Raw genomic sequence first — 12,046 nt, 5'->3', positions numbered from 1 at the left:
ACCTCCCTCTGACAAAGCCATGCTGACTATCCCTGATCAAACCTTGCCTCTCCAAGTGGAGATAGATTCTCTCCTTCAGAATTTTCTCCAGTAGTTTCCCTACCACTGACGTGAGACTCACTGGCCTGTAGTTCCCTGGCTTATCTCGACAACCCTTAAATAGTGGAACTACATTAGCTATTCTCCAGTCCTCTGGCACCTCCCCCGTGGCCATTGAGGAATTAAAAATTTGGGTCAGAGCCCCTGTGATCTCCTCCCTTGCCTCCCTCAGCAGTCTGGGACACAAATCATCTGGACCTGGAGATTTGTCTGCTTCTAAGCCTGCCAACACCTCCAATACCTTGTCATTCCCTATATTAATTTTCTCAAGAACCTCGCAGTCTCTCTCCCCGAGTTCAATACCTTCATCCTCATTCCCTTGGGTGAAGACGGATGTGAAGTATTCGTTCAACACTCTACCGATGTCCTCTGACTCCACCCATAGATTGCCCCCTTGGTCCCTTATGGGCCCTACTCTTTCCCTGGTTATCTTCTTGCCATTAATATACTTATAGAATATCTTGGGATTTTCCCTGCTTTTACCAGCTAGAGGTTTCTGATATGTGAATAGCATTTCTGCTTTGAATGAAAAATCTTCAAGGCTTACATCCTCATTGTAACCGCTGCAGCCTATGTGGTGTAGGAAGGGAGTTCCAGGATTTTGAGGGAACGGTGATATGGTTCCAAGTCAGGATGGTCTGTGTCTTGAACTTGTAGGTAGAGGTGTTCCCATGCATTTGCTGCCCTTGCCCTTGGCGGTGGGGGTCATGGGTTTGGAATGTGCTGTCAACAGAACCTTTGTGAATTGCTGCAATGCATCTTGTAGATGGTACACACTGCTGCCACTGTGCATTAGTGGTGGAAGAAGTGAATATTGAAGGTGGTGGTTGGGGTGCCAATCAAGCAGGCTGCTTTGGCCTGGCTAATGTCAAGCTTCTTGAGTGTTGTTGGAGCTGCACTTATCTAGGCAAGTAGAGAATATTACATCACACTCTTGTCTTGTGCCTTGTAGATGGTGGATAGGTTTTGTCCTGTCACCTTCAGAGATCAATGCATATGCACCCCCAGGTCCCTCTGTTCCTGTGCACTCTTTTGAACTGTGCCGTTAAGTCTCATAACTGCTGTAATTTGTATTTCTTGGAGCATTGTGCCATCTCCTGGGCATTTCAAGCACTTTAACATAGCGTAATGAGAGTTGCAATAGACAGAGGAGCTCAGTCCCTATATAATCTTGATGTGGCTGACAACTCTCACCTTATCTAATCTCAACTTTTCCATCTAACTAGCCATGAATATGATCTTGGAGTTGGCAGGGACTTCCACTAATTGTACAGGGCCTGCAGAGCACTGTGACCAACAGAGCCTCCTTCCGCCATCTAACTTTGTCCAACAGCACACCCACATCTGCATCCAAGAACTTGAGGACTCTCTGTTCTCTTGTAGACTTCACAGATATAATCCAGAATTGTTACAGTGTAGAAGGAGGCCATTCGGCCCATCATGTCTGCACCGGCTCTTCGAGCATTTTAATTTAGTGCCAATCTCCTTCCTTTTCCTCTTAACCCTGCACATTGTTTCGATTTAAATAATCATCCAATGCCCTCTGGAATGCCTCAATCGAACCTGCCTTCACCACACTTCCAGGCAGAGCATTTTAAACCCTAACTACTCACTATGTGATAAAGTTCTTTCTCACCTCACATTTGCGTTTTTTGCAAAACACTTTAAAACTGTGCCCTCTGGTTCTTGATCTGTTTACAAGCAGGAACAGTTTCTCCCTTTCTACTCTGTCCAGGCCCCTCATGATTTTGACAATTTCTTTCAAGTCTGTTCTCCAAGGAAAACAGTCCTACCTTCTCCAATCTTTCCTCATAACTGAACTGTCTCGATTCTGGGATCATTCTTGTAAACCTCTTCTGCACTCTCCAATGCATTCACATCCTTCCCTTAATGTGGCACTCAGAACTGTACACAATACTCCAGTTGAGGTCCAACCAGTGTCTTATATAAGTTCATCATAACCTCCCTTCTTGTACGCTATGCCCCTATTAATGAAGCCTAGAATACTGTATGCTTTAGAAACAGTTCTCTCTCCCTGTCCTGTCACCTTTAGTAACTTATGTACATATATACCCAGGTCTCTCTGCTCCTGCACCCCCTTTAGAATAGTATCTTTTGTTTTATACTGGCTCTCCATGTTCTTTGTACCAAAGTGTATCACCTCACACTTTTTTGCATTGAACTTCATCTGCCACCTATCTGCCCACTCCACCAATGTGTCAATGTCCTTTGGAAGTTCTACACTGTCCTTCTCACAGTTTACAATTCTCCCAAGTTTTGTGTCATTCGCAAACTTTGAAATTGTCCCTGCATACCAAGATCTAGATCATTTATATATATCAGGAAAAACAAGGGTCCCAATACCGACCCCTGGGGAACTCCACTACAAACCTGCTTGCAGCCTGAAAAATACCTAATAACCATTACTTACAAAATTATGAGTGGCATGGACAGAGTAGATAGTCAGAAGCTTTTTCCCAGGGTGGAAGAGTCAATTACTAGGGGACATAGATTTAAGGTGAGAGGAGAAAACTATAGAGGTGATGTGCGGGGCAAGTTTTTTACGCAGAGGGTAGTGAGTGCCTGGAATTCGCTGCCAGAGGAAGTGGTGGAAGCAGGTACGATAGTGGTGTTTAAGAGGCAGCTTGACAAATACATGAATAGGTTGGGAATAGAAGGATACGGACCCTGGAAGTGCAAAATGTTTTAGTTGATGGGCAATATGATCGGCGCAGGCTTGGAGGGCTGAAGGAGCTGTTCCTGTGCTGTACTTTTCTTTGTTCTTTTTTTTCTATTACTCTCTGTTTCCTATCCCTCAGCCAATTTTGTATCCTTGTTGCTACTGTCCCTTTTATTCTATGACCTATAACTTTCCTCACAAGTCTGTTATCTGGCACTGTTTTGCCTTTTGGAAGTCCATATATGCCACATCTTGCCCTCATCAACCATTTTTGTTATCTCTCCAAAAAACACCAGCAAGTTAGTTAGTTCCCCCACTGTCACTTGATCTACTTGGCCCAACTCATTCCCAAGAGCCAGGTCTAGCAGTGCCTCCTTTCTTCTTGGACTGGACACATATTGCTGTAGGAAATTCTCCTGAACACAATCTAGGAACGCTTGTCCCTCACTACCCCTTACACTACCACTATCCTAGTCTATATACAGGTAATTAAAGTCCCCCATTATAACTACTGTATGATGTTTACACCTCTTTATAATTTCCTTGCAGATTTGTTCCTTAATATCCTTGCCACTAGCTGGTGGTCTATATATTACACCGAGCAATGTAATTTTACCCTTCTTATTCCTTAGCTCTGGACAAATCGATTCGGTCCTTGAATCCTCTGACACATCCTCTTTCTCCAGTACTGCAATACTCTCCTTAATCAAAAATACCACCCTTCTTCCTTTTTTCCCTTTCTTATCTTTTCTGAACACTTTGTAACCAGGAATATTTAATACCCCGACCTACCCTTCCTTAAGCCAGGTCTCCATTATCGCCACATCATAATCCCACGAGGCAATCTGTGCCCCAATTTTATTAACTATACTCCATGCATTCACGTACATGCAGTGTAACACTGATTTAGACTTCATTACTTGCTCCCTTACTCCAACTCCATCTATTAACTTACTATTCTTTATCTGCCTCTCCCAGCATTCCATGCACCCTGGTATTAGTTTCTAATATTCTCTCCTGGTTCCCATACTCCTGCTGAGTTAGTTTATTTGTAATGATCTCTTTCACTCAGCCCCCAGTTCATTTGTCTGATTGCTTGTTGCTTTAAACTGCTGAAGGCCCTTTAATCCTGCAGCAGCATATTAATTCTTGCCCACACCAGGCAAGCTCTGAATCAGCGATATCCCTGATACCTGAATCTCACTTCTAATATTTAAATTAGGTTGACAACAGAAATTAAAGTGTCTACCTCAGACAGCTGGGTAACATATTATGCCCAGGATTTCACCCAAGTGGATAATTCTAGACTATTGTGATTGTGTAATATGCAACAGAGATCCTGTGTTGTCACTGTGTGTCTGTGAAATACCAAAAATAGTGCTTATACAATACCTCATTGTATTGAGTGTTTGTTTTTATAGTATCAATGTTTGTGTATCTGTATATTATCATTACTTAAATGATTAGAGCTCATAAAATCTATGGCCGGAATTTTCAAGCTCCTTTGGCAGGATCTTCCAGTCCCGCCGATGTGAACGGAGGCTTCAATGGCTTATTGGCTCTGCCGCGTTGCGAGGTGGGGGAGACGGGGGCTGGAAAATTCCAGCCTATGTAGTTGATGTATCTGTGTGATACCCTCTAGATATCCAGTTAAATAAATCCAGAATCCTTAACCTCCTATAGCCGTCCGGATAGACTGCGAGGGATTGCTGATCGCTTCCAAGTGGATCCAGACGCAGTGCTAGATAATGTGCTGTATGCACGTGCTTATACCAGTAAGAATGCATAGAAACATTTCTGCAGCAATGAGAAGTGTGGAATGTTTTTGAGCTAAGTAATATTGTTTTAAGATACAAAAGCTTTAATTGATGTCCCATGTCGGTCTCCTTTTGTTGCATCATCGGAATGGTTGCAACGGAGACAGAGGAACTGGGAGAATGGAATCCTTACAAGGTGTAGGGTGTGAAGAAGTGTAACATTTCCTTCAACAAAATTGCTACCTGTCTTCCTTTTTTCCCTTCCCTATCTTTCCTAAATACCTTCTTCCCAGGAATATTAAGAATCCAATTATCCTTATATTTGAGCCAGGTCTATGATCGTCACTACACTGAATTCCCATATGCATAGTTCCACTTGCAGCCCACCAACCTTATTAATCCCACTTCTTGCATTTACATACATGAACTACAAATCCTGTATTATTTTGAACTCTAATTGTCTCACTCATCTGTGTACCTGTTTCTACTTTTTAATACAATACATTGGTAACTAACCTTCTGCTGAATTAGTTTATATCATCCCCCACTGCAGTGGTTGACCTGCCTGTGAGGATATTGCTCCCAACTCTGTTCAGTTGCAACCTACCTATTTTGAACAGATCCCCCCTACCTCAGAGCTCTGAAGAAGAGTCATACGGACTCGAAGCTTAACCTTGTTTCTCTCTCCACAGATGCTGCCAGACCTGAGTTTTTCCAGCATTTTCTGATTTTATTTCAGACTTCCAGCATCCACAGTATTTTGCTTTTATCTTGGGATTGCACTCCTTTAAATAGTCAATGCTGAATACCAGTTTGGGAGTGTCACTCCAGGATCTGCAAATGTCACATTTCCAGGCGATTCCTGCATTGAAATCTGACCAAGGGTCATCGACCTGTGGAAACACCGGGTGGAATTTTCTGCTCCCGTTGGCAGTGGGCGGTGTGAGCAGACAATATGGCAAGACGGTCAAACATCAGTTTTACGCTGTCATGAAACCAGTTTGCGATCGTCCATTCCACCCGTCAATGGCAGGCTGCGTTTGCTGCCGCCGCACGATGGGAACCTAACCTCAACATGTTAGCATCTCATAAGCCCTGCTCGCTGGAATCATCTCCCCTTGCTAGATCATCCTGGTGAGGTGCACTTCGCGCGGAACTTCGTGGTCTGTTTGCCTACCTTGCTTTGGGCAACACTTGCGGTCATTAGCGCCAGGCTTCACAGGCAGCACCACATCACTTTTAGTGGGACTCTTGGGCAGGTCTCTACCCACCAGACCAGCCGGAAGGTGGGGGTGACTTTTCAATGACTGCCGGGCTAGGGCTTGCTTAGTGAAGTGGCCCCAGGCAAGGGAAGAGGCTGTAGGGAGAAGGCTGTACTGGGGAAAGGGGGTATCCCAGGCTGTGTTTGTGGGCACTTGTTGATTTGTGCAAGTGACCTCAAGATGGTGAGGAGATGAGGCTAGATGGAGATGTGAGGCTGCGTGTGAGCGAGTGAGTGGTGATGTCCCTTGAGCTGGCAGTAAGAAGGTGCCAGTGAATGTGTGATCGGCTTGTGAGTGGGTGAGTTTAGAGTGATGAGATGGTTGCCTTACCCTGGTGACATGGATGAGATCGTTCATCGTCTACTGCACTGGATGGCCAACCTCTTCTGTGCAGCATTGGCACTGATCACCACTGCCACCGCCTCCTACGCCGGACTGGTGAGATTGCTGGACCCCCTACGGCCAGAGCGGACCAGAGGACATCATGGCGGACCTCCAAAAAATATTCCAGTGACTGGTCAACTGATTTCTTCTTGGCTTTCAGGGTCATGTCTTTACTGGAGCAGTCGTGGGCTGCAAGCATTGAGAACTGTGTGCGTGGCTGCAATTTAGATATGGCACCCGGAGTAAGGAAACGGTGAGGTAACAGTATGGTGAGCGATTCAGAGGCCGTGCGTCAGTGAGATGGCATGTTGTCTATGGCTGCATAATTAGTGAGGCGGAAAGTGGATGAGAAGGTGCGAAAACCTGCCACTGTGGCCAGCCGGTAAAACGTCTTCGTGCAATTCTGGGACAATTCCGCACATTAATTCTGTTTCTCTCTTCATAGATGCTGCCTGACCTGCTGAGTATTTTCAGCATTTTCTGCTTTTACAACACATATCCCTGTCTACATTAAAGAATCCTATTGGATTTGCTAATGTGTGCACAGTGATTGGCTATATACCCTATTCTAACAAATATTCCCTTTGCTTTGTAAAGTGCCTCTGAAGGTGGCACCAGAGATGATTGGCATCAGGCCCATCACACAAGCACTCCAGGATCTGCGAGCACTAGCCCAGATATATCAATTTCAGGGGAATCAGGTCTGAAGGGAGCATCTGGTGAAGCAACAAGTACCATTAAGGTGGAGCAAATGGATGAGGCAACAGTAGGGAGATATTCAGACGTGGAATTTGGTAATGGATTTGATGTTCGGAAGAAATCTTCAGAGCAAAGTGTAAACCACTGTTTTACACCTTTGGACAGAACCTAAAGTTGATAGAATAAAGGCAGAGACACTAGAGGGGGTAAATTCATTCATATAAGCAGCATTGTGCAGACTTACTGGTGCATTCTCTGGGGCATTCAGCACCCAAGTGGTATTTTTCAATGATATCATTGAAGAAAGCCGCAAGAGTGCTGGAAGGAGTAAAAGTCTTGAACTGGGGGAAGGCATATTTTGCAGAAACAAGAAGGGACTAGGCTGAAGTGGACTGGACAGCACTGCTGGAGGATAAAACAGTGGAAAACCAGTGGGAAGCACTAAAAAGCGAGATCCTAATTGTACAAAGTAGACACGTCCCCTACAAAAATAAGAGTGGTACTGCCAAATCTAGACCCCCCTGGTTGTCTAGAGGAATACAGGGGAAGATCAAACAGAACAAGAAAGCGTACGATAGGCACAAAGAACTAAGCACTGCCGATAGCCTAGTTGAATATAGGAAGTGCTGAGACGAAGTAAAAAAGGAAATAAGGAAATCAAAGAGAGGGCATGAAGAAAGATTAGCAAGTAAATTTAAAGATAACCCAAAAATGTTTCACCAATACATTAATGCTAAAAGGTTGGTTAAGGAAAAAGTGGGACCTATCAGAGATGAAGATGAAAACTTGTATGTAGGTGCAGAGGCTGTGGGAGGGGTTTTGAATGAATATTTTGTCTCCGTATTTACCAAGGAAAGGGAGGATGTAGATATCATAGTCCAGGAGGAACACTGTGAGATATTGGACAGGATAGTCATAAAGAGAGAGGAAGTACTCGAAGTGTTGAAATCCTTGAAAGTGGATAAGCCACCAGGGCCAGATGGATTGTTTCCAAGGCTGCTGAAGGAAGTTAGGGAGGAGATAGCAGATGCTCTGAGGATGATTTTCCAAACTTCACTAGATACAGAGGAGGTACCAGAGGACTGGAGAAATGCAAACATAGTTCCATTGTTTCAAAAGGGATCAAAGGAAATGCCAAACAATTATAGGCCAGTTAGTCTTACATCAGTGGTGAGAAAATTAATAGAATCAATCCTGAGAGATAGGATTAACTGTCATGTGGAAAGGCATGGACTAGTCAGGGATGGTCAGCATGGATTTGTTAAAGGAAGGTCTTGCTGCACAAATTTGATTGAATTCTTTGAGGAAGTGACAAGAAGGGTTGATGAAGGTAGTGCAGTGGATGTTGTGTACGTGGATTTTAGCAAGGCATTTGACAAGGTCCCACATGGCAGATTGGTCAGGAAAGTAAAAGCCCATGGGATTCAGGGTAATGTGGCAAACTGGATAAAAGGTTGGCTTTGTAACAGGAAACAAAGGATAATGGTCGATGGATGCCCTTGCGAATGGAAAGTTTTCTCAAATTGTGTTCCACAGGGCTCAGTGTTGGAACCCTTGCTGTTTGTGTTATATATTAACAATTTGGACGTGAATGTGGCGGGCACAATTGGGAAATTTGCAGATGACACAAAGATTGGCTGAGTAGTGGGACTCTCCCAGTGGGACTGCCAAAGCTCTAAAGTTGCCTGCCCTCCAATTGAGCAGACAGCATCTGGGGACCCTGCCCATCATACTTAACTGGATGACAAACCCAGAGCTGGCCAACTAGAAGGCCGCCTCTGATAAAATTGCTGTGTTGGTCCCTTGGCTGGCAAGTGCAGGTTTGGGACCCCCATTTCATCCCAAAGTTAGGCTGCTGAAGCCCACACATGTCCATTAATTCTGTTTAACTTTCCAAAGATGCTGCAAGACTTGCTGAGTATTTCCACTATTTTCTGTTTCTATCCCAGTACAATTCCTGGTGAAGTTGTCACATCCTGACAGTTAAAGAATATTCTCCCTTTTCTTTGCCTCCTATCTCCCAACCAGGCAGCTTAACTGTGATATCACATTTTCAGGAGGGGATGCTTGTCAAGCTGAGACCTTTCATAAAGTTTGCTAGCTTTAATGGCACATGGCACATTCTTAAAAACAAAATCATCTAATCGCTCCAAATAGCATTAAATGCTCATACAAATCCAAATACTGCTCATTAGATGAGTTTTACATGTTATCAGGTAGCTGAAGTACAGAGCAGGAACGAAGTGCAAAAAGCACTGCACACCTTACACCATGCCTGTTTCACAGGCTGCTCGATCCAAGGCTTTCTTCCCATTGATTTTTCTTCATCTTTTTGTTTACATCAGCTGAGGATTTGTTGTAAAATAATTAATGGTGTTTGGAAATCTTTAAAGATAATCCTTTTAGTGATGACAATTCACCTGTAGATGTGGTGTTTGTATAGGTATGAGTTACATGCTCTCATGTTGAACTGTTAAAATAATGGCACCGTTCTAATACCTCAAAGATTCTCATCTTCCAGGTGTAGTGGCCTGTTCAGTGCCCATGCTGAGCTTAGTAAAGAAACTGGAAAGCCATGGCCAACTATTAACTTTCTTTCCAGGATTACTCCTGATTTGATTTTTCTTCTGTAGTGTCCATCTGATTTTAAAGTAATTGTGATCAGTAATTGAAGAAGTCAGCCACCACTATCTTTTCAGAACAAGCTGGGATGGGCAATAAATATAGCCTTGGTAGCATGGCTATATTGAGGATAAAATCATTCTTCAAGATAACCTTCAGCAGTCTACTCACAGCTGGTGTCAAGCACACTGTCCATAATGACCAGCAATGCCCTTAGGTCCTATGTTATGCTTCATTCCCTTCAATCCTTTGGTATAATTCTCAATTCCAATGATTCTTAACAGAATGTAACCAGTTATGAGGGCCTTTTCCTTAAGTACCCTGGAGATTATCATACTTACCCCTTTTGCATTGCTTTCAGTGTTTCTCTTACTTCCTTATCAATAGTTAACCGTTGCCCTTAAAATTTTATTTCACAAAATTCAACCTTGATTTTCAGGCCAATTTGCAACTTCTTCCATGAACCTCGACACAAAGAAATTGCTCAGGATGTCACCATTTACAAATTCCTTGATTTGCTTATCTGTATCTTTCAAATACTCTTACATTTATTATATGGAATATGGAGAACAGAGTAAGGTCATTTAGCCCAACCAATCAATGCCAACATTTATGCTATACTCAAGCCTCTTCTCATTTGTCCTTATCCAGTTTTATCAGCATAATTCCATTCCCTTCTCTCTCTAATGCTTATCTAGTGTCAACTTAAATGCATCAATGCTTGTCAAGTTTTCCTTTAAATTATTTGCTTCAACCACTCCCTGTGGTAGTGAGTTGCACATTCTCCTCTCCACTTCCTGTGTAAAGACGTTTCTTCTAAATTCCCTATTTGATTTCTTAGTGACCAAATGGCTTTTAGTTTTGCTCTTCCTCACATTGGGCAAGATTTTACTGGCCCCTGGGAGGCAGAAAAGAGGCAGGGAGGGCAGGGGAGATGTTTTGGGAGGGCACCAGGCCAGTCCTGCCACCAGGCCATTTTACCAGCAGCTTGACCACTTGCAAACCAGAGGTGGACAGCCAAGTTAACCAATTAAAGGAACAGCTCCCCTAGGGTAAGGGTGAAGGAATGAATCTGGAGGTCCCATGGCTCAAGGAGAGGGCCCCCAGCAGCAAAGACTGTCCCTGCTGCAATCACTGGAGCCTGGCTGCCTGCCTGGGCTCAGTAAAGAAAAAGTTTTCTAAGTTCCTGCAACTTACTCGCATTTTCCTTGCAACTTTTACAGCTACCATCTCTCTTAGTGGTGCTGCCAAGGCTGCAGAGCTGCTGACCCTCTGATTGAATCTGCACTGTGGAGAGTCAGCTTGCCATCCTTAATTGGATCGCAGGCCCGGCTGTAGCCAATTAAGCGGCTGCCAGGAAGATTTCCACTGGTCTCTTACTACCAGCCCATGTGACCTTGGGATGCGCATATGATCCCTGCATTGGGACTTATTCCCTTCCGAGAAAATCCCTGCTACTTGCTCTGGGTCTACTCTATCAAAGTCTTCCAAAATTTTGAAGATGACCTTAGCGGTCGTCCTATGGCTAGTGGAGCCTGTGCTGGCCCCCCCTGGGAGGAAGCAGCCAGTGCCATGGCTGGCATCTCCCCAGTCGCTGCAGCCTCACCAGATGCCATGGTCACTGGCAGAGAGGTGGAGGAGCTGCTGCCGTCATCCAGAGTGCCCTGCGAGGAGCCTACAGAGACAACAGGGAGCTTGTGTGCCAACATGAGGTCACTCTGGACCTCCCTGCATACCATTGATGGATGGGCACCTAGCTGGAATACTGGGTGCGTCATCCATCTCCCACACTGACACTGACCACCGAGGTGCCAGTATCTGCGCTGGTGCCTGCTTCAGAAAGCAGGTGTGATGCAGATGCAAATGACGCCAGTGGTTCTCCAGTGTCAGGGTGGCCCTTCAGGGTCTGGAGAGCGAATGCCTGTTGGCGAACCTAAAAGGGAGAACAAGGACATATCATTAGTTAAAGTCATCACACTGTCACTATGCATGCCAGGGACCCTAGTGAGACAATGGAAATCTGCATCACGGAGCCATCGTCTTCCAACGATCAATGGGGACTCCAGGTTCGAGGCTCACATCAATGAAGAGACTACACTAGAATGGTTGCACAAGCTGAAAGTTTCACCTTTATGTACTGCTCTCTTACCTTTGTTTGGCATCCCCTGCCTCTCCGCACCCAGTTGCACGTGGTGCGTGTTGGCTCTCGAGCTCCAGGGCATCTTGCTTATATCTTGAGAGGATTAGGAGTCTAGTGGGGCCTTACTATTTTGTTGTGGGCTGTCTTCTCCTGAAACAACAAAGGAGCTTTGATTAGTTCACTCTACCTGCAGTGCCATTGCAGCCTGGCCAAGCCCAGCTGAGGAGCACCTTGCAGGGCACTTCCAAGCCGTGGCCCTCGAGACACAAGACACTCATTCCAGGCAGCCAGGGCTCACCTCCTTGGCCAGCTCCACTGTGATTTTCAGCTGGCACTCAGACTGTAGCATTCCTGAGGGGGGTGGCCAGACCTTTACACATCTGCACACTGACCCACGCCAACA

At 44.8% G+C, this 12,046-nt stretch overlaps 1 protein-coding gene across 1 annotated transcript in view; it reads left to right on the top strand.

The window, feature by feature from the left end:
- dmc1 (DNA meiotic recombinase 1) overlaps window positions 1–12,046 on the top strand; it is an 81,026-nt gene that overhangs the window by 30,798 nt on the left and 38,182 nt on the right. The window contains exon 9 of the mRNA XM_041177897.1: window positions 4,463–4,554. Within this exon, the coding sequence (XP_041033831.1) occupies window positions 4,463–4,554 (92 nt within the window). The remainder of the gene's footprint in view (window positions 1–4,462; window positions 4,555–12,046) is intronic.

The sequence above is a fragment of the Carcharodon carcharias genome, chromosome 31, assembly GCF_017639515.1.
Source record: "Carcharodon carcharias isolate sCarCar2 chromosome 31, sCarCar2.pri, whole genome shotgun sequence".
In the NCBI taxonomy this organism is placed as follows: Eukaryota; Metazoa; Chordata; class Chondrichthyes; order Lamniformes; family Lamnidae; genus Carcharodon; species Carcharodon carcharias.
The sequence above is the reverse complement of the archived record's forward strand: the minus strand, read 5'-3'. Positions and strand labels throughout refer to the sequence as shown.